At 35.8% G+C, this 23,616-nt stretch overlaps 1 protein-coding gene and 2 pseudogenes across 2 annotated transcripts; all 3 read left to right on the top strand.

The window, feature by feature from the left end:
- The first annotated feature begins 410 nt into the window (after window positions 1-410).
- LOC143545521 (phosphoinositide phospholipase C 2-like) lies at window positions 411-7,364 on the top strand. Its single transcript, XM_077037402.1, has 8 exons — window positions 411-780; window positions 3,013-3,209; window positions 3,305-3,440; window positions 4,478-4,923; window positions 5,012-5,129; window positions 5,637-5,780; window positions 5,935-6,021; window positions 6,902-7,364. The coding sequence occupies exons 1-8, from the start codon at window positions 478-480 to the stop codon at window positions 7,193-7,195; spliced, it is 1,725 nt and encodes a 574-aa protein (XP_076893517.1). The 5' UTR covers window positions 411-477; the 3' UTR covers window positions 7,196-7,364.
- A 1,294-nt stretch (window positions 7,365-8,658) lies between these two features.
- On the top strand, window positions 8,659-12,015 carry LOC143545502 (phosphoinositide phospholipase C 2-like; annotated as a pseudogene). Its single transcript, XR_013137437.1, has 7 exons — window positions 8,659-9,034; window positions 9,995-10,191; window positions 10,298-10,433; window positions 10,569-10,947; window positions 11,034-11,167; window positions 11,252-11,395; window positions 11,640-12,015. The product of XR_013137437.1 is annotated as a phosphoinositide phospholipase C 2-like (transcript).
- An 8,122-nt stretch (window positions 12,016-20,137) lies between these two features.
- On the top strand, window positions 20,138-22,083 carry LOC143545520 (zinc finger CCCH domain-containing protein 29 pseudogene; annotated as a pseudogene).
- The last annotated feature ends 1,533 nt before the right edge of the window (window positions 22,084-23,616 follow it).

Here is a 23,616-nt window from a genome sequence, read left to right as displayed (position 1 = left end):
TGACTTTTGCTGATAAAACCGAATCGGTTTTAACCCAAACCGGTTTTGAGTTTTAAACCGATTTGTGCACCTCTACATAAAACTACTACAATAATCTTATAAAAGTAATGCCTAAATAAGTTTCTATATAGAGTGAGACGTCAACTATAAATAAAAAAGATAACTATAAATAGAAAATAATCATATAAAGTTAATTATTGTCCGATCAAAGTATTAATTAACATGGACTATCTATTATTCTATTTACGTTCCCATGACACGTCTCTTACACGTCTCCACAATCAACTTCCAGCCACAACAGCTCCAAACACACTGGGCCCCACACCTCCACATCCAATGCCTTAACCTGATTACAAAACAATCATACCTTCCCATATCTGTAAGCAAAAGAATCTGCTACAATATTATTATTATTACTATTATTATTATACAAACCCCCAATTCTAACCCTAATTCTCCACTCACCAATCCACCACAATGTCAAAGCAGACCTACAAAGTCTGCTTCTGTTTCCGGCGGAGGTTCCGGCTGGCCGCCACCGAGGCTCCGCCGCCGGTCAAAGCTCTGTTCGAGAAGTACTCCGATAACGGCATCATGAACGCCGATCAACTCCACCGGTTTTTAATTGAGGTGCAGAAGCAAGAGAATGCTACTCTGGAAGATGCTCAAGAGATTATGCGTAGTACGGCTCATCTATTTCATCGCAAGGGGTTTAATATTGAGGCCTTCTTTAAGTACTTGTTTAGTGACTCTAATCCGGCTCTTAATCCTAATCGTTCGGTATGTTTTGATATAATATTATAGAAGAGATCTAATTAATTAATATTTAGTACGAATTAGTATGTACTGTGTTTAAAACTATCTGCTTTAATAAGATTATTAGATGTTGTGTTCGTTCATTTGTGTTTGTGAACGTGCGGTAATTTGTTATTATGTTCGTTTGTTTATGTTCGTAAGTTAAAGGTTTGTTTTATATATTTATAATATTTTATTACTAATAATCAACCTAACATAGTAATATATAAATTTTAAAATTTTATTACTTATGTTTAGTTTTTTGGTTTCGTTAATGTTTTGTTTTATATAGTGTTGATTTAACTAACAACAATAAATCTAACTTGTGCTTCGTTGATGACATTATCAGAATAAAACAATCGATTGGTGGATTATTATTACTATTATTATTATCTCAAGTGCTTAGCTTTATAATTAAATAAGGTGATTATGTCTAATGTTTTGGATTACGAATGCTGTTTTCTTTTCTTAAATAGTACATGTTCATTTGCATTCGTGAACAAGTTAAATTCCTTAACGAACGAACACAAACAAGATTTTTCGTTCGATTAGCGTTCATGAACTAGTTTAATTGTAACACCCCGCCCGACCTAGGGCTGGCGTGTAACTTTTACAGTAAACAGAATTCAAAGCGTCAATTTTATTAAAATTAAAACAACACTTTTTACAATAAAAACCAAAGATTCGTTACAAAACATCATTTATTTCTTGCATTTATAAAACACTTGATCTTTTAACTTTTACCCAAGCCCTTGATCGATTCTTCGCGGATAATCTTGAAACCTAACGTAACAAAACAAAAGCACGTTTGAACGATATGCTCAGTGGGCGGATAACGAAAACATATTCATATCAATTTGTAGCTTGTAGCATATCAATTCTATAATTCGTAACTTTCATTAATCGTATAAACTTGTATTCAGAAAATTGAAATAACTTCATATCGAAATTATAACTCAATAAATAAAAACATAAAATCAATAAATGGTGTCATAAGGTTGTGTGATGACGAAAATTGAGATGATATTTTCCCTCATGGGATTGATACATACGTCTCCAGTGATTCAGTAATTCAATCTATAACATTTAGTAGTGAGACAATGCATTTTTTCGATCCCATGATCGATCAATACGTCTCAACTCACTATAAACTCACGTTCCTCATAAAATCAAAATATCGAATAGATAAACCTGTAAAATAGCAAAACAATAAAAAAATGTGTAAAAAACATAATGAAATCTAATACCAAAACTATTCTTCGCATCAGGGTCCAAAAACTTATCATAACAATTCAATAGAAATCAAAATCAATTCAAAGATCAATAAATAAACAATTTGATATCAGTATTTCATATCAATCCGTAAACGATTGAATTTCAGTGGTTCATATCAATAAATAAACGATTCGAAATCAATGGTTCATATCAATCAGTAAGCGTTTCATGCTATAAACCAAGCATATAAATTATGATAAGCGTAACATTAATAGACTATCAGTACCTTGAAAACGAAGATTCGAACTTATATAATTTTATTGTATGTCTTGAATAAACTGAAGAGCTTAGATTCAGAAGTAAGTTCGGCTATAAACCTTCATCTCTAGTCCCAATAAAAACAAATATGACAGGAGGGAGGGTCTAAACAAATTGAAAGAAATAACTTATGACAAATAAATAATAATAATAATAATTGTCGGCAAAAATAAGGGCAGTTTACCATCACTAGAGAAAATAAGAATTTTAAGATTTAAGATTTTGACTAACTCAATATTGCACCCACAATATAATATAAATTAATTCAAAATACGTTTCAACTTTCCATTTAATGAAATTGACAGTTAATACAGTTGAATTCTTTATTAATAATCATGACAACAACAACATACCCAATAAGATCCCATAAATAGCAATGCTATAAGCAGGGTATGGGGAGGGTAGGATGTAGGCTAACCGTTCCTCTATCCCACCCTTTAACGAAATATATATTAATAATCATATATATTTTTATTTATAAATACTTTGATAAGTGCACATTGTTGGTTTCTCAATCGGTAAGTCCTATAACAATTGTAAAACCAACACTCTAGTTATAATATTAATAACTTTTGGGCTTTAAAAATCGGGGTATTACATTAATGCTAAACAAACGAACATGAAAAAGGCTTCGTTCGGTTTTTTACAGCCCTAATGAGGATGAATGTCTTTGTTCTCTTTCAGGTTCATCATGATATGAATGCTCCATTGTCTCACTATTTTATATACACTGGTCACAATTCTTATTTAACTGGGAACCAGTTGAGCAGTGATTGTAGTGATGCTCCAATAGTTAAAGCATTGCAGAAAGGTGTGAGGGTTATTGAATTGGATATATGGCCTAATTCAACTAAGAATGATGTGGATGTTCTTCATGGAAGGTATGGTGTCTATTTGTTGCTACTTGCTAATTTTTCTGATTAATATTTGCTTTGTTTTCATGATAATTGTTGTCAATGTTTGGTTTGTTGTGTAGGACATTGACAACTCCAGTTCAATTGATTAAGTGTTTAAAGTCTATCAAGAATAATGCTTTCACTGCATCTGAGTATCCTGTTGTTATTACCCTTGAAGACCATCTTACTACTGATCTTCAGGCTAAAGTGGCTAAGGTGAGTAACTTTGTCGTATTTTCTTATTTACAATCCAGCAAAGTTTAAAAAATGCAGTATGATGTATATATATATATTTTCAACGTACATAGCGTACTTATTATAACCGTATTTTTAAAACATACCTGTTGGACTTAATTCGTTTTGGCTCACATGTTAATTGGGTTAAGAATGTTATAGAATTAGTTCTGTTTTAATTTTTGTAGTTTTATTTTAGGATTCTTATTTTGTTTTCTTTTAATTAGTTTAGGGTTTCCTGTTCTTTAAGTTTGGTTCTCCCATTTAAAGGGTCTGTTAGTCTTGGCTTTAATAATTGTATTCGGTTCATATTAATAAATGGACTCTATCATAGTTTTGATCAATGTGTGTTTTCATTTCTTTTCTTATTGTTTCTGAACTGACCTGTGCCATTTATACTTACCACTCTCTTACCAAATTACTCAAGTTGTTGCATTAAGTGTAGGCCTGTGAAAAATCGGTTCGTTTAACATTAAACAAACAAACGGAACATGAACAATTAAACGAACGGGGTTTTTTTTTGTTGGTGTTCATTCGTTAAGAAAATGAATATGTTTATGTTCGTTTAGTAACAATACAAACGAGCAGTTCACAAAGTAAAGGAACAAACATAACTGAGCTAAAACCAATTATAACTAAATGTGAGTTATGCCTAAAAAGTTAGTAAAACAAGACTAAATTGTAACAGATCTAAAAAATTTAAGTGAATATGTCAAAAAATGTAAACAAACAAACGTAAACCAACAAACATAAATGGACGCAGAATGAACATCAACTAACTTAAATGAACTAATGAGACATGTGTTCATGTTCGTTCGTTTAACTAAATGAATGCAAAACATTAGTTAGTTTACTAAATAAACGAACGATTGGTTCGTTTATAGGCCTAATCAATTGGTAAAAAAATTGTAAGTTGGTAAGCGTGTTTCATTTAATGAGTAAAAGTTGCTGAGAAATGGTAATTGTGTTGGAAACTTGGATTAAATGATTCGTATATTTACAATGTGATTAAACTGTAGATGGTTACTGAAACATTTGGAGACGTGCTGTTTACTCCAAACACGGAGAGTTTAGAGGAATTCCCATCTCCAGAAATTCTGAAAAGAAGGATTATTATATCTACTAAACCTCCAAAAGAGTATCTTAAATCCCAAGAAACTAAGGCAAGTGGAAACGCTTCACAGAAAGATAATGATTCATCAGAAGCATGGGGCGGTGAACTTCCCAGCTTTAAATCCAGTAGTACTGCTGAATTTAAGGATGATTCGGAAGAAGCAGAAGATGAAGAGGAAGAAGATGACCATTGTGCCCCTAGATATAGGAATTTGATTGCTATTCATGCTGGAAAAGGTAAGGGCGGTTTAGATGATTGGCTAAGAGTAGACCCTGATAAAGTCAAACGGCTTAGCTTAAGTGAGCAAGAGCTTGAGAAGGCAGCAAAAACTCATGGGCCACAGATTGTTAGGTATTGTCTTAATTTTTACATTATATATATATATATATATAGTTATATAGTTATATACAAAGATATACTAAGAATTCGCTTGATTTAGGTTCACTCAGAGGAATATTCTGAGAGTATATCCTAAGGGGATACGTTTTGACTCGTCTAATTATAATCCAATGATTGGGTGGATGCATGGAGCTCAGATGGTGGCATTTAATATGCAGGTTTGGTCCTAAAATATTAAGGGGGTGTTTGGGATTGCTTATTTTCACCAACTTATAACTTATTAACTTTTTGAAAAGGAATAAGGTGTTTGGGATTGCTTTTGATGTGAGATGAAAAGTTCTATAAGTTACACTTTTGTAACTTATTAACTTAATGAAAAGTTATAAGGAGGTAACATAAGGAATCCCAAACACCCCCTAAGTTACTGCAGATTTTTGCTTGATTTTGGCTAAATGCCCCAAAAGAAGACCAAAGTTATTGAATAATATCAACTAAAATACTTAAAAGTAGCATGCTAAAAAGAACACAAAAATATTGAGTTAAAGCTATAGTAGCCGGTCTAATGATTAACAAAAGTAACAAAGTATTCAAGATGCTTACTAGTTCCAACAAAGACTGATGGTATTCACCCACAGAAAAAAGTATATTAGCTATAAATGATAGACGGCAGTTCGGTTCCCAGTTTCTATCACTTATAAGCCACCAATGATAAATTATGTTGACAGGGATATGGAAGATCACTTTGGGTTATGCAAGGAATGTTCAAGGCCAATGGCGGTTGTGGATATGTCAAGAAACCTGATATCTTGATGAGAAATGACTCCATCTTTGACCCGAGAGTTACATTACCTGTCAAAATCACTCTCAAGGTAAAATAATAAATTTTTTTTCATCTGCCTTTTGTGGGTCCCATTGCGTACAATTGGATATTATTAAATCGCCTATTTACATTTCTTTTAATTCTTGTAGTTCAATTTCTTAAGTTTCTATTTGACTAACAAAAGTTTTCTTGATGCTTCTTAGGTAACCGTTTTTATGGGCGAAGGATGGTCCTCTGATTTTAAACTTACACATTTTGATGCATACTCACCTCCTGATTTCTACACCAGGGTAAGGCACCTTATGTAATAATGGTCAAGTGATTTGAGTTAGGTTTGATATCTAGCGTGCTAATTATTTTACTTATCGTGTTCTGTTAATTGATTTAGGTTAGGTTTGATCTCTAATGAGCCAATCATTTTCTTTTGCAAACCAGTTGTTTTTAACATAACTAAATTGTTTTTAAAATAATTAAATTGTCTACATTTTCAATACATAAAACCTCAGCTATTGATTTATTCAAAAGTTATAGTTTTGTTGTAAAGATAAACTTTTGTAATAATATTTAACACATAATTTTTTAAATAACAAATTGTTTTTGAGAATAAGTTATCCAAGCCCATTTCACCTAATGCCTAATGGTGGCAATTCTTGACACGGCCACGAAAACATTGGTTTATCTAACCCGTTTAATAGACAAGTCATGTTTACGTTGTCGTTGACATGTTTAATTAACTCGTTTAGTTAAACATGCCATGTTCAAGTTGACATGTTTAACCCGTTTAATAAAAAGGATGACCAGTCAACCCTCCCGTCAACGCATTTCAGACCCTTCAGCCCACCAACCCAATATTTTACAATTCATAAGCCCGTTTATGACGTGTTTACAATGTATTAACAACCTGCCAACGGACCCATTTGACTTGTTCAGATAAGTCAGTTACATTGGTCCTATTTGGGTTACACGACTTTTAGGTGTGCTTGGGTTAGGTTGGTACTTCTAACAAGAATAAATATATGATCGTGTTCGAGATAATCAATTCAACCGAAAACCGACCCAGTTGCCTTGTATTTACCCAACCCACCTGACCCATCCATTTGCCACTTTCAGAAAGTAATTATATATTATCGATCACATGTTATAAACATATTATAACATGATGCAATGCAGGTTGGAATAGCGGGAGTATCTGCTGATACTATAATGAAAAGAACGAAAGCAATCGAGGACAACTGGATACCCGCATGGAACGAAGAATTTGAATTCCCGTTATCGGTCCCAGAACTTGCTATTCTTAGGATTGAAGTTCATGAATATGACATGTCAGAAAAGGATGATTTTGGTGGTCAAACATGCCTACCGGTTTCTGAGCTTCGTAAGGGCATTCGAGCAGTTCCGTTGTACAACCAGAAAGGCGAAAAGTACAAGTCGGTAAAGCTGCTTATGCAGTTCGACTTTGTTTAATTTGTTGCGTGTGTGGTTCAGGCGGCGTTGTGCTCGTTGGTGAAGGCTTGGGTGTTGTGTGTACATGTTGTATGTTGTGTGTATATGTTTGTATGTTGTGTGCATGCTGTATGTGAATATTACCGAGAAGTGTTATACAATACAATCTCCCATGAGATAATTACGTTTTTGTGCTAGTTTTGTTTGATCCTTAGGAGTGGTGAATAAATAATAATGGTGTTATCTTTTCAAAATGTGCTTATAAGTATTAAAAGGATATTATAAAGATCCATGAGTTCGTGTATGTATTATGTTGCCGGTATATATACAATATTAGCTTACAAACATATGTATTAGCCAACAAACATATGTATACCTGAATCTTATTTATAGCAAAGTTATTGATAGTGTGATGGAGACAAAACATTGCTAGTGCCTACTCTCGTCAATACTCCCGGTTACAAAAACACTTTTCACGCATACATTTTATTAATCTAAATAACATAGAAGGTAGTGATATGAAACAAACAACCTTGCAAAAGTTAGTATTATGGAAGTTTAAATCGTCGCTAACATACAATGACGAGTAAACTATAGTAGTTACATATAAAAGAACTAACAAGTTTAATAAACAAGTTGTGTTTGAGTTGACATGTTTAAACGTTTCATAAAACAGTTGTGTTTACATTAACATGTTTAACCCGTTTAATTAAACATGTAACCCACTTAGCCCCATTTATTACAAATCCGTCAGCCGGTATATGACATGTTTAGTTTACAACTTGGTCATACCATATTTAATATCTGTCACCTCGTTTGGCACTTTTAAATAAACTCATGCATTTTAATTTAAACATATTTTTTTAACAACTTTAATAAATCTACGCCTTTTTTCCTATCACGAGTCTTGAACCCTCATCATTTTTGTTACACGTATATTTAACATCTTGGTTTCACTACACCAAAGGCCCTTTGATTATACTGAATTTATTTAGCTTGTCAATTATAACGCATAAACATGGTTTGTTTACTTGTTATGACACTCTTGTTTGTTTCACTTTCTAAATCGACTCCTCTTCCGCGAAACCCCTAGATTGGTTCCGTTTTCTAGCTTTTAATTTAGGCCACGGGTAAGCTTTGGTTTGAAGTCATGATTTGTGATGTGACGATTACTAACGGATATGTCTAAAGATATTAGTAATAAAGATTTGTTTGAATGGTGTTTGTGCTTTACGTGAAAAGCATGTGTGTGTGTTATTGTTACCATGCAAACATCCAAAATGGTTATAACTTATAAGCATGTTTGGAAAATGTAATATATTGTATGTTTGTGTTCGTGTAGGTTTGTACAGGGACATATAGCTCTGTAATAATAAGTGAATTTGAACCTATAAGTCACGGGTAAACCTGTTACAACGGGTCCCACAATATTCATATAGAATGACTTGCTGTTTCTTTTAAACTGATTACAACAATTTATAGCTTCCCATCTATGTAAGCAAAATGAATTCTGCTACAATATTATACAAATTAATCCTCAATGTTAATCATAAATCTCCGTTCACTGACCAACGGTAATGTCCTGCAAAGGATGTTTCTGTTTCCGGCGGAGGGCTGGTCGCAACCGAAGCTCCACTGCCGATCAAGGCTCTGTTCGATGAATACTCCGATAACGGTATAATGAGCGTTGACCATCTTCGGCGGTTTCTTGTTGAAGTGCAGAAACAGGAGAAGACTACTGTGGAAGATGCTCAAGTAATTATGCATAGCACATCTCATTTTCGCAGGGGTTTCTATCTCGAGACGTTCTTCAAGTACCTGTTTGCCGACTCTAATCCGCCTATTGATCCTAATGGTTCCGTAAAATTTGATTCCATTTTGTTGAAGCTTAGGGCGTGTTCGGTTCACGGAATATAAATGAATTGAATTTAAATCATGTGACATTTTGGCAAGGTTGTAGTAATTGCTAGTAGGGCCGTGGAGTGGGGACTAACGATTAATTTGATTAGATTTTAATGTATAATTTTCAGTTTTATATATATGCACACAATTTAAAATGTAATTTTCACTTTTATATATACACATACACATTTTGGCTGGAATCTTGTTGGAAACATTTTTTTATCGGAATCTCACCGGAAACCGCCAATTTTGGCCGGAACCTTGCCAAAAAAACGCAGACTAAGTCTGATTAATCCTGAAGTTGGCCAGATTTGACCATTGACCAATTAGCCTAAAATTAATTGGTGGGGTGGGAACTAGCGATTAATTGGGGATTAATCGGTGTCTAGTTGGGATTTTTTATTTTTACAACCATGCATTTTGGTTGGATAGGGAAGTAACTGAAATTTGAAAGTAATTTCAAGTCAAATCCAATGTTTATTGCAATTCAAGATTCCCTTCACAATGTTCATTTGGTTCAGGTCGGAATGGGTTTGGAACGGGTTTCGGGTCAGAAAAGGTTTGATTCGAAACATGTTTCGGGTCGAAACAGGTTTTGGCCCAGAACAGGCTTGTATTGACACGGTTTTGGGTGGGAAACCCGAAAGCCGTTCTGATCCAAAACCAGTTTTGACCCAAAAGCCGTTCCGACCTGAAACAAAGTAACTTATTTTTATTCGACCTGTTCCGGCCCTAACCCATACCTGCGACGCAACCCGTTTTCCGGTTCTAAGGGGAAGATAGGAGGAAGAGAATTCCAACATCATCAATTTACCAACCAAACACATTATGGATTTTCCAAATAATCCAAAATTATTTGATGATTAGTTGATGATTTGACATGTGGGAATTAAGATGATGATTGTTGTTATCTTTCAGGTTCATCATGATATGAATGATCCATTGTCTCACTACTTCATATTCACCGGTCACAAGTCATATTTAACCGGGAACCAATTGAGCAATGATTCTAGTGAAGTTCCGATAGTTCAAGCATTGCGTAAAGGCGTGAGGGTCATTGAGTTGGATATATGGCCTAATTCAACTAAAGATGATGTACATGTTCTTCATGGAAGGTATGGTGTATATAAGTATATTTGTTGCTTATTTGTGATAAAAACTTAAAAAGTAACAATGATGGTGCAACTAGCAAATCTGTTGACATGATGTTATGTTGTATAGGACAACGAAAACTCCGGTTCAATTGACTAAGTGTTTAAAGTCTATCAAGGTTCATGCCTTCACTGCATCTGAGTATCCTGTTGTAATTATCCTTAACGACCATCTTACTACTGATCTTCAGGCCAAAGTGGCTGAGGTGAGTAAATTTTTGCGTCAAATGGTATTTTGGTAATTATGTTGGATTATGTTTGTTAGTTTATGTTTGTTTAAGTTCGTTCATTTACGTTCGTTAATGTATTCATTTATATGTTACACTGTGATTAAACAGTAGATGGTTACTGAAACATTTAGAGACATGCTGTTTACTCCGAACACAGAGAGTTTAGAGGAATTCCCGTCTCCAGAAAGTCTGAAAAGAAGGATTATTATTATATCTACCGAACCTCCAAAAGAGTATCTTAAATCGCAAGAAACTAAGGCAAGTGAAAATGCTTCACAGAATGATAATGATGATTCGGAAGAAGAAGACGGAGAGGAAGACGATGACCATTGTGCCCCTGAATATAGAAATTTGATTGCTATTCATGCTGGAAAAGGAAAGGGCGGTTTAGACGATTGTCTTAGAGTTGACCCTGATAAAGTCAAACTGCTTAGCTTAAGTGAGCAAAAGCTTGAGAAGGCTTAAAAACTCATGGCCCGCAGATTGTCTGGTATTGTTTTAATTTTTCATACACACACACACATACACACACACACACATATATATATATATAGTTAGTTACAAATATATGCTAAGAATTGGCTTGCTTTAGGTTCACTCAGAGGAATATTCTGAGAGTATATCCTAAGGGGATACGCTTCGACTCGTCTAACTATAACCCTTTGATTGGGTGGATGCACGGGGCTCAGATGGTGGCATTTAATATGCAGGTTAGGCATCTAATTCTAACAAGTATATATCAATAATCAATAATTAATAACAAATAATAAACAACATAAAGTTTATGTTGCTAGGGATATGAAAGATCACATTGGGTTATGCAAGGAATGTTCAAGGCCAATGGCGGTTGTGGGTATGTCAAGAAACCTGATATCTTGATACAAAATGACTCCATCTTTGACCCGAGAGTTACATTACCTTTCAAAATCATTCTCAAGGTAAACAATCACGCTTTTCGTGGATCCCATCGCGTAAAGATTGTATTTGACTTACAAAACCGTTGTTGATGTTTGTTAGGTAACCGTTTTTATGGACGAAGGATGGTATTATGATTTTTCGAATACACGTATTGATGCATACTCACCTCCAGAATTCTACACAAAGGTACCAAACTTTATGCAATAATAATCAAAAAGTAACTATGCGTCGTGTTTAAACATATTATAACATTTTGCAATGCAGGTAGGAATAGCGGGAGTACCTGCTGATACTAGAATGACAAGAACGAAAGCAATCGAGGGCAACTGGATACCCGCATGGAACGAAGAATTTGAATTCCCGTTATCGGTCCCAGAACTTGCTATTCTTAGGATTGAAGTTAATGAATATGGCATGTCAGAAAAGGGTGATTTTGGTGGTCAAACATGTCTACCAATTTCTGAGCTGCGAAAGGGCATTCGTGCGGTTCCATTGTACAACCCGAATGGCGATAAGTACAACTCGGTAAAGCTGCTTATGCAGTTCGACTTTGTTCATTGATGAATGTGTGGTTCGGGTGTTATTGTGTTCGTTGGTGAAGGCTTGCATGTTGCGTGTATATGTTGTATGTAAATGTAAAGGGTATACATACAGTATTAACAAACAAACGCGCCTAATATAATCTTACTCATAGCAAGTTATTGGTAGTGTGACGAATTACCTATGTCTAAAATCTCAAGTAATAGGGTAGTGTTCATATCAACCTGTTTAACCTGCTTAATTGAATAGTCAACTCGTTTAGCTAGGGCCGACAAAACATGTCTTAACGTGTTAAGCAGGTTAGAGACATCGCGCTAAACACAAGTATCAAACATGAATAAGACTCGTTTAACTACTTTATATCTAATGTCTATATCACAGTTGCATGTTTCGTGTAGCAATAAGGAGAAATGATAGAGTCTAGCATACTCATTTCAATTATTTAAAAAAAATTAAAAAAAAAGTACATATTGTGTTTTTTAGTTAATAGGTTTAATCGTATCTTAAATAGGTGTCTAATTATCGGCGTTGCGTTGGGCCCAATTATTACACCTTGTCAGCCGGCTTATGATCTGTTTAGTTTATAACTTACACCATATTTACAACTGTCATGAGTTAAGAAGTTTACGTTCTATTTGGTTTAAAAAGTTATGAAAATTGGTTAGAGTATAATGTACCGATTGTGCATATCGCTTTTGTTGCTAGTTTAAATATTACTTTCCAAATCATACAAACACATTTTAATGTTGTGTTTGTTTGAAACCGAAATTCGATTTTTTATGGGAAAATGAACGACAATAAAATTTCATTTTCATCATATATTTATGGGATATTGGTTTTTAATACTCTCAACTTTCCCTCATTGGTAAATAACACTCCCAACTTTCGATTTGTCACCCACCACTCCCAACTTTCACCCTATTTTCCTGTACCACTCCCCGTCTAAATGAACACCAACCTCGTTAATGTTTTGGACTAAAAATGTCATTCAAATTAGTTGAGGGGGTAAGACATAAATTTTATTTTTAACACACAGCCTCCTTTTCCAGTGACCTCGTTTTTCCGGCGACCTCTTTTTTTCCGGCGAATTTGAGTTTTCCGACTATCTCGTCTTTCAGAAAATGGAGATGGTTCAGAGGTGTAAAAAGGTGATGGAGATCATGAAGATTGTGCACCGGTGGAGATATGATGAATATGGTGCTCGCCAGAAACCCGCAACTCGATTTTCCGGCACGCAGGCGACCCCGGAAGGTGGCTGGGTGAGACACTGGCGGGGGGGGGGGGGGGGGCGGGTTGCGGTTTTGGGGCGATGGGCGGTGAAATGATGGATATGGTGTTCGCCGAAAACCTGCAACTCGTCGGAAAACTCCAATTCATATGTGAAACTCGGTGAAATGATGGATATGGTGTTCTGAAAGACGAGATAGCCGGAATACTCAAATTCTCTGGAAAAAATGAGTTCGCCGGAAAAACGAGGTCACCGGAAATGGAGGTTGTGTGTTAAAAATAAAATTTCTGTTTTACCCCCTCAACTAATTTGAATGACATTTTTAGTCCAAAACATTAACGAGGTTAGTGTTCATTTAGACGGAGAGTGGTACAGGAAAATACGGTGAAAGTTGGGAATGGTGGGTGACAAATCAAAAGTTGAGAGTGTTATCTACCAATGAGGGAAAGTTGAGAGTATTAAAAACCAATATCCCTATATTTATCATAAGCGGGCTTCATCGTAAAAATTGGCTAACTAGTCAGTCTGTCAGCTTAGCAATTTTTCACTTATTGAATCGACCGTTGGCCCAATCTAGAAGCAACTCACTCTTTGTACAATTGTACATGTTCATACTCCATAGGTTGATAGGCAGGTGTTGGTTCGCTCTCGCTTTACATGTCCTCTTCGCATAATGTGTGATAGTCTCGTCTCAGGCTCGCTTTGGATTGTGTTTCCTGACATTGTACATTTCTATATATCACCCACAAATCTTTGAACACAATTTCATGCTTGAAACATATAGCAACATATCCTTAAAAAAACCAATTAAATTTAGAATACAAAAAATAATTGAATATCAATACATTTTTTTAAAGAGCTTTTATCGTTTGCATTTAAGAACCAAGTCCAACTTTGCGCCATCCACCGGTACGTCTAAGTGGTTTGAGAGTGTAAACATAAAACCCAACATTGTGGGTGCCTTAAGGTTACATTTATTGTTCTTCGTTAATAAAAGAATCAGAATAGCTCAACTGGCGTTGGAGGGGGAAGTAGATCGTGATTGAGGCCCCAATGTTTCAAGTTTGAATCTGATCCCAACCTAACTGGTTTCTATCGTAGTGGGTCTTCGGGCGACGAATTTTCCATGGAACAAAAAGTGGTAACCCAACTCAAGCTGAAGAAACTTATTCAATAGTCACTGCTAATCGCTTTTGGTCCCAAATCTTTGGGGTTGCTTTTTCCAATAAACGTTGGTTACATTTCTTTATTTATTTGTACCAGTTACTGGTTTATGGATGAGTACTCATGGAGTAGTCGGTCTGGCCTTGAAGTACGCGCCTATGACTTTGTTTCTCAAGAAATTTGAGCGACGGAAGATCCTGAATTTGAAACTTTCTACACCAAAAATATTCTCTTAAACGAAGGTATTCGTGCTTGAATGGCGGCTAAAGATTAGCTTCATGAAAACCTTATATTCTCTGAGTAGATTTTACCCCGTGTAAACGCTCTTTAATGGAACTTTAGCTTTAGCTGGTCATGACCAAGAAACCGGTGAGCTATACAGGTTGTCTGCGATCGTAGATGTATAGACTGCCTTTCCTTTTGTCATTCGAGTAGTCAGGATTTATTCATTGTTAGTTCAAAAAAAATAAAAAGCTTAAAACGTGCATATAAACTTTGTTGTTGATTTTTTAGTTACTGGAAGAGTAAATAAACACCTTGAGTTTGACTCAAAAATCAAAACGACAAAAAGAGAAAAGTGATCGAGGGTACACTAATTTGGTCAAAAGTGAAAGTTGTTTCACGCGTTTACAGGTCAAAACTTTTGGGCCTTGACCTTTAACCCAAGATCCAGTAGAGACCATGTCCTGTTGAGTGTTGACTATATTAGATTGAATTTTTTGATTTCTTTTTATTTTTTATTTATCCTTATGTGACTGAAAACAAAATATTATATTAATTAACAGAAATAGCAAACTATATTAAATAACGCATGTTAAAAACAATTGTCCTACGACTCCTATCCATTAAGCAAAGCAAACCTATCCATTTTAATATTATGGTGTTGTTTGTTTTTTCAAAGTTAAAATGCATACAGTCTGCGGAACACATCTGCAAATATCTGTAACAGAAGAGATGGATTAAACCTCTGCAGTCTGTAAAAAAAAAGACTGTTTGTTTTTTAACGTCTGTAGACTGCTAAAACAAAACAAAAATATTTAAATAACCTGAAATTTAAATAAAAAAAGTTTGTCAAAATTGAAATTTAAACGAACTTTTTATGAAAAAGAAAGTTTATACATCGTATATGAAAATCAGAACGTGATTTCGAGTTACAAATACATGGCCCACTAATACAAACAAGTGAGCTTGAAAGAAAAACTAGACTATTTCTCAAAAATACGTACGAAATTGTAGTTTTGTACTCAAAAGCTCTTCAAGTGGATTTTATTAGAATAAATGTAAAAATCAAAATGAACCGTTCAAAACGTGTTGGTAAGCGCATAACTAGGATATATTAATATTACTTACTACTTTTTAAAGCGACTTTAAGAGTTGATGTTACATTACACCACTTGCCACTTGGGAGTAGCAATTGGAAGATTCTATTTCTACGAGAAAATTTCTAAAATAGTCAATTTATAGAATGTGTTTTCAAGTTTGTCCTCTTAAATTCAAGTTTCTAATTTTGTCCCTTTGGTATCTCGTTGTCAGCGACATGTTAGCGAACACCGACGATGTGTTAACATAACATAGGGTTGACGATGCGCAGCGATGCGTTAATGTTTAAAGTAGGGGTTTCACGATGCGTTAGTGGACAACGCATCGCTGCTACCCTATGTTATGTTAACACATCGTAGGTGTTCGCTAACATGCCGCCGGCGACGAGATACGTTTATGTTGCTAACATAGGGTAGCAGCGATGCGTTATCAGTTAACGCATCGTGGAACTCCTGCTTTAAACATAAAGTCGGGCTAATCATGGAAATTCAATGGCAAAAGGAAACCTTATATGTTCACGATCGCAGGCAATGCTGGGTAGCTCAAGGCCCAAGCCCACTATCTCTCGTTTTAAGAAAAACCCGTTGCCGTAAGGCTCACTGCGGTAAACCCCGGTTAGAATTGGAATCGAACTTGAGATATTGCGGCATCTCAAATCTACACTTTTCCTCCAATGACATCAATACCAGTTTCGTTAAAGCTTATCGTGGATCCATAGGAACCTAAAATTTGCTTTAATTTATTTGTTGAATAGTTGTTATTTCATAATGAAAATTTATTACAAATAAAATTGGAGTATGGCTTGTGCTTTAAATCAAAATTTAAAACGAATTACTAAAGAAATTCAATTATTGACCAATACACAATGTTTTAATCAACAAAGAAATAAAAAACACAATGAATTAATCAAAACATAATGATTTTAAAGAAGAATTTGTCTTTGATAACGTTATAAAAGACAATATATTCCAATTATTTCTTGTTTTGTTACGTGAACTCATTTGTTTACAGAATTACGTACGAATGATGGATAAATAAAACTCATGAAATAACGTTAACACAATAACACCTTTAGAGTAAAGTTAGTAGGTTTTATAATGTATAAATTTATGTGTGAATTTTGTGTTTAATAACTAACGAAATTGAACTTCTTTACATATCAAAGAATCCCCCCCCCCCCCCACCCACCCACACACAAAACATATATCAATGTGTTTGTTTATATCACACGAGTCGTTTTACACCAGCCTATCAAATACGGGTGGTATGTAGGGTGAGAGATTTTCTTACGGTCGTATGAATTTATTAATGATCGTATTGTTAGTCACATGATCAATTTTGGTGTTATATAACTATTTCCTTTAGTTATATACATACCATACGGCTCGTATAATCAGTGTTTCAAAAATCCCGACTAGTCATCAATTAATCATCGATTAATAGCTAGTCCCCACTTCACTGATTAATTTTGGGCTAGCCGGCCAATTAATCTGTAACATCCTAAAATTTTCGTATTTAATAAAAGAAAGTCGTGTTTAGTTGTTGGGCTTAAATAAATAATTAGTAAAGAAAAGGTTGTGGACTTAGATTAATCAAGATGAGATTATGGATGAGATGGACTTAGGGTCCATGGGCCTTAGGAGTATAAATACTCCCTTAAATCACCCTTAAACCCTAAACCCTCATTTATTTCCATCTTATTCTCTCCACACCCAAAAACACACACACACCACCACACATATACGGCCGCGAGTGAGAAAGGGGTGAAACGGGATCGAGCGAACGTTAGTTTTGGTAGATCCTTGCTATACGAGCCATACACAAGATCTAGAGTCCATAAGCAAGCTAACCGAGACCGAAGAACGCATAAAGGTAAGCCATTTTACCTTTAAAGTTTACGTTTTTATAAACGTTTAGCCTTGAAACTTTGAACGAGACTAGATCGGGCGAAGGTAAAACATAAAGTTGTAAACTTGATGATGAATATAAGTGTAATGAACCCGGAAATGGAAACGGCTCGATTAAATGAACCCTTGAATCGAGTTGGAACGTTTTAGCTTAAAAAGATTAAAACTTTACGATTCGTTCGGGTAAAGCTTAAGCCGCAATCGGACTAGGTAACGGTTGGGGCTAAGGCCGAACCATAATAAGCGAACAAAGGTCGCAAAACGCGTGTTTTGGATTGATGAAACGAACTCCGACAGCAGCGAGCTTACTGTTTAACTTCGCTGGTTATAAGTTCGCTGCTGTATGAACTTCGCTGGGTATATAAGTTCGCTGGGTGTATAAGTCCGCTTATGATCAACTTCGTTGTTGACTAAGTTCGTTGCTAGTTAAGTTCGCCAGATACTATGTGGCTGGTTATAACTTCGCCTAGTGACAACTTCGCCTGGCATAAGTTCGCTTAGGGTTTAAATTCACTTGTATATAAGTTCGCTAAATGTTAATTTTGCTTAATATTAAGTTCGCCAAAAGTTAAGTTCGCTGAGAAATGGATTAAAATCCTAGTGAAAAATGTGTTAAGACAGTTAATGTAAATAAAATGTCAGCTTAACCCCAGCCAGGGGCTCTACCCCTTGGACCCCGCTAGGGGCTGTCGCCCCTAGAACCCCGCTGCCAGGGGCGCTGCCCCCGGACCCCTGTTCGTCGTGGTAATAATTGAACTAGGAAGACGATATGTGTAGTGATAGTTAACTGATACGTGTAATTGTTATACAGTTAGTCGTGCGCAGCTCAAGAAAGGGATTACCATAAACGGTGAACGTAACCGACTTCAGGAGAATTTCTAGCCCCACTTCCTTGTTATGTTTTCGGGGCTGTGTGCATACTCGATGTGAATGTTAATACACTTACCTTAAATGGTAAGTGTATGTCTTAATGACAAATGTGATTGTTACGAATGTATGCTTGACAGTACGTGAACGACCTTCGGGTATTGCACGTATCGTTAAGGCAAGTATAGTGTAGTATGTATGTTATGTGTATGTGAATAAGGAAGTATGTACGACTATAATATGTATGATATTAAATGTATAGACATGATAGTGGTGATGATAATGAAATATAAGGTAAGGTTAAAGGGTTGCATACCATAATAATATATGCGAAGGTTAAAGGGTTGCATACCCTAATAATATATGCGAAGGTTAAAGGGTTGCATACCCTAATAAAATATGCGAAGGTTAAAGGGTTGCATACCCTAAAAATATATGTGAAGGTTAAAACGGGCTGCATACCCTAATAACATACGCGAAGGTTATAGGGCGAAATGTTCTTTATAACGTAAGGTATGAATATGAAAGGAAAAGGGTAAGTAAGTAAGTATGTATAAACGAAAGTATGAAAGCATGGGGTACGTATGAAAGTATGTAATTATGAATATGTTGTATGTTGTATGATTAACTAGAACTCACTCAGCGTAGCTGACTTTTAGTATGCACGTAGGTGAGTAGGATGAGACAGCTGACTTGAAGGGACACATGGTGGATGAATAAAGAAGCTGGCATCTGAATATTTAATTGTTAACGTTTGAACTAAAAGACATGTTTTAAGTTATGTTTTAAAGACAAGTTATGAATGGTTGTAACGACTATTGATGTTTTATGATATTCCGCGAAAGTTTTAATTAACTCTGGTATTTAGAACTGTGTTTATGAGTAAATCCAACGTCAAAAGTGAGGCACCGGTAACAGGGCTTTACATAATCGGTCAATGGTCAAATCCGGCCAAAATCGATGGTTTCCGGCAAGATTCCGACCGAAATAAGCGGTTTTCGGCGAGATTCCGACCAAAATCAGTGGTTCCGCGCGAGATTTTAACAAAAACTAGTGGATTCAAGCGAGATTTCATCCAAAATATGTTTGCGTATGTATAAAATTGGAAATTACATATAAAATGGTGTCCATGTATTTATAAAACTAAAAATTATGCATTAAAGTCTGATCCGATTAATCACGATAAATCTCGATTAATCCCGATTAATCACTAGTCCCCACCACCGACGCCCGACTAGTGATTTTTACAACAGTGCGTATAACACTTCATAGTGTTTGTTTAGCTCATCGAGTCTAATTATAATAACTCTTTAGATGTATGTACCTGAAAAATAACTCGTCACACAATCTTCTTTATATCAATAGCCCTACCCCTTAACCATGGGTCCCAAATCCAACACATCATCTGTACTAACCCAGCCAATGTACCTAAACCGCGTGGGTTCACAATCACCTCACAACCGGTTCAAGCTCACACTCCACTGGACTTGTACTACCTCATTATCATCCACCCACGTGTCATCCCAAATTCACCTTTCTTTCGCATTTCATTTGCATTTCAAATAAATTTAGTTTCCTCACTTCCACCATTGTTGAATGCTTTGACTTTTGACCTTTGACCAAAAAAATAAAAAGCATCACACTTCACACCTTCCTCACATCCCACTACCATCATATCATTATATATATATATATATATATATATCTTCACCTTCATCATATTCCATTCCAATTCATATTCATAATAATAATATTATTCCATTCTCTTAACACTATGTGTCTTTTAAACCACTCGAGTTTACTCGAACTCGCTGCTTCAGGTGACGTTACCAAATTCATATCAGATTTACAACAAAACGGTACCAACGTCATCGATGACGTCGGATTTTGGTACGGAAGGAGCAACAACAACAAAAACTCATCAAAGTCAAAATTAGCATATGAAGAACGAACTCCGTTAATGATTGCTTCATTATACGGAAGCATCCACGTTATTAAATACATACTCAGCACTAATAATATTATTATTAACATCAACAAAGCCTCCGGTACCGACGGCGCCACCGCTCTCCACTGCGCTGCCGCCGGCGGCTCTGCTAACTCCGTCGAGGTCGTTAAGCTGTTAGTTGACGCCGGTGCTGACGTCAACTTAGCTGACGGTAACAGTAACAAGCCTGGTGACGTCATTGCTCGTGGAATCAAATCGAATATTCGGAAAGGTTTGGAGATGCTTTTGAAAGGATTTGTTGTTGAAGTTGTTGAGGAAGTTGTTACTGGGAAAAAGGAATATCCGGTGGATATTCCGTTACCGGATATTAACGGTGAGTTGTACGGGTCGGATGAGTTTAGGATGTATACGTTTAAAGTGAAGCCGTGTTCGCGAGCTTACACTCATGACTGGACCGAGTGCCCGTTTGTTCATCCCGGGGAGAATGCGCGAAGGCGGGACCCGAAAAAGTATAATTATAGCTGCGTCCCGTGCCCAGAGTTTCGTAAAGGGAGTTGTGGGCACGGTGACGCGTGTGAGTATGCGCACGGGGTGTTTGAGTCGTGGCTCCACCCGGCGCAGTACAAGACACGGTTGTGTAAGGACGTGATTGGGTGTGAGCGAAAAGTTTGTTTTTTCGCACATAGAGCTGACGAGTTGAGGCCTTTGTATGCCTCAACTGGTTCAGCCATCCCTTCGCCAAAGTCTGGGGCTGTGAGTTTAGCTGAATTGGGCTCGATGGGGCTGATGGGCCCAATGAGTCCAATTAAGAACTCAAGCCCCTTGGCTCTTGGTTGTTCCACCCCACCCATGTCGCTAGCTGTGTCTCCCGCGACTGGGTGGATGAACAATAACTTGAACCATTTGACACCACCGGTTTTGCAACTTTCGGGTAGTCGTTTAAGGAGTGCTTTAAACGCACGCGATATGGAATTGCAAAGTTTAAGAACTCAGCAGCAACAACAACAACAACAAAGGCAACTAATGATTGACAATTTGTCTACAAATCTTTACTCCAATGTATCTTCTCCGATAAGAAAACCGGCAAATATTGCTTTTGAATCATCGGCTGCGGTGGCAAATATTGCTTTTGAATCATCGGCTGCGGTTGCTCAGGCAGTGATGAATTCAAGGTCTAGCTCGTGGAAACAACGAAGTCAAAGCTTTATTAACCGTAGTCCAGCAGGTGCGGGTTCAGGAGCCATGGGTGCACCATTTTCGCAATGGGGTTCGCCCGATGGGAAGCTAGAATGGGGGTTTAATGGAGAAGATAGTAATAAGTTTAGAAAATCTGCATCTTTTGTGTATAGAAATGATGCACATGTGAATGTGGACCATCAGCCAGATGTTTCATGGGTAGATACTATGGTTAAGGATGTTTCATCGGTTGGAGTCGGGTTGTATAGTTCGTCCGAGAAACAAAGATACGGTGGCGGCGGCCGCGGTGGTGGTGAGAAACTGCCGCAATGGGTGGAGCAAATGTTAATAGAGCAAGACCGGTTGGTGGCATAAGTGCAAAGCTATTGATATTGCAATTACTTGATCATAATAACAAAGTAGATTGTTTTTATTCTTTTAATTTGATGTAAATTTTTTCCCTAATATTTTCTTTATAAGGGATGTTGACTATGCATAAGATGGTTACTAAAATTTCTTTAGTATTAATACAAGTTAAGTGAGGCTCTATTAGAGTCTTCACAATTCTAACTTTGCATGTCTATAAAACCCCAAATTTAGAGGGCATAGAGTACCTTCAAAATTGACTTCAAGATGATTCAAGCCGGTAGAAAAAACAACGTTATGAATATGATGACCCTCTGATAAAGAAGTTCAAGTTATGGTTTCGTCACTGTATGAGTTATGGTTTAATAATAAAAATTTGAGGTATTAGGAAGCCCACAAATTCTTGTTTACAAATATAAATGACTTGACACCTAACAAAAAGATTCACTCATACACACAAGTGACGGACAAAGTGTATTTACACTAAAATGCTTGGTCATGATACTATACTTTTCATAAGCTTTAAAAGAATTATTATCTTAAGCTTGAAAAGAATCTAATCTTTACCACTAACTATGAGAAATATGCACATATCAAAAGGTCTTTACATGGTTGTAAAGAGCCAACCAGCCTGAATCTTAAACAATCGTTGCTAGTTATAACGAGATACAACTACATTTTTTTACGCACATAATCTATCCTAGCAAGTAAAATCACACAACCTCTACACTGTAGAATTCAAACCCTCGCCATTCTGTTGAGAAAAATACTCCTTACCACCCGGAAGTCCACTTGAGTACATATACATCTACTAAAAAGTGTAATCTAAATAAACGACATAGACGAAACCCCACTATTAAGGAAACACATAGAGACATCTTCTCTTATTTTTTGCATTTCATCTTGTGGTTAAGGTTCTTACAAGTAAAAAGTATGATAAAAACCCAAATTCTTACAATATAAAACTAAACTGTTTTTGTTTTTGTCATTATAAGACTAAAAAATACTTTATTTTAGAAATAATCTAGGTTTTAATAAATTTGTAAAGAAATGTATTAGATTATTAGAAATATTACAAGTTATTAATATGATTTTTTTTAAAAGATGAAATAAATAAAACACGTATTTTTACAAGAAATTTTTTCCCTACTTCTACAAATTGCTTTACAAAGCGTTTAAGTGCTTAAAATGTATACTGTCCCCACTTTACCAAATAAAGCCAAAATCACGAAGGAAGGAATGGAAAAAAAATCATTAAATGACAAAAAAAAAAGAAAAAAAAAGACATAAACATACAAAAAATCTCTTGGTATAAAGCAGCATTAATAGTGAAGTTGGAGACCCAAATCAAACACGCTGCTCCAACCAGATAATCAAAATATGATATCAAACTAAAAACGTTATTTATATTTAAAAAGTACATGACAAAACTAGAAACAAACAAACAAACCAAACTAAACCAAAAGAAAAATAATATATGTGGAAGATACAAGCATCCACCACAAGAAAACTAAAATATGAGCCAAGCAATTCTATCAAGTTACACTTCATGCTTCCTAGAAAAAAAAATACTTCCCTGCGAAGAGAACCAACATGTTTTTGTCCTTTTGGCTTTTGATACCTTTGGCTCCTTGGCACAGGAAGCTATCCGTTTCCTAACCAGGGTCCAACAGGTTGTGCATAGCAATGTGTCGACTTCAAAGGGGCAGGGGTTTGACTTTAGCA

The sequence above is a fragment of the Bidens hawaiensis genome, unplaced genomic scaffold (assembly GCF_021521415.1).
Source record: "Bidens hawaiensis isolate Kalapana, Puna unplaced genomic scaffold, B.hawaiensis_p1.1 tig00013978_1, whole genome shotgun sequence".
Taxonomy (NCBI): domain Eukaryota; kingdom Viridiplantae; phylum Streptophyta; class Magnoliopsida; order Asterales; family Asteraceae; genus Bidens; species Bidens hawaiensis.
Note: the sequence above shows the minus strand (reverse complement) of the source record. Positions and strands in the feature narration are given on the sequence as shown.

Bases quoted from the DNA above. Each gene is read 5' to 3' on its own strand.
- LOC143545521 (XM_077037402.1), top strand. From the start codon at position 478: ATGTCAAAGCAGACCTACAAAGTCTGCTTCTGTTTCCGGCGGAGGTTC. The intron at 3,441-4,477 runs GTGAGTAACTTT...ATTAAACTGTAG, and splicing joins TTCAGGCTAAAGTGGCTAAG to ATGGTTACTGAAACATTTGG. The intron at 6,022-6,901 runs GTAAGGCACCTT...GATGCAATGCAG, and splicing joins CTCCTGATTTCTACACCAGG to GTTGGAATAGCGGGAGTATC.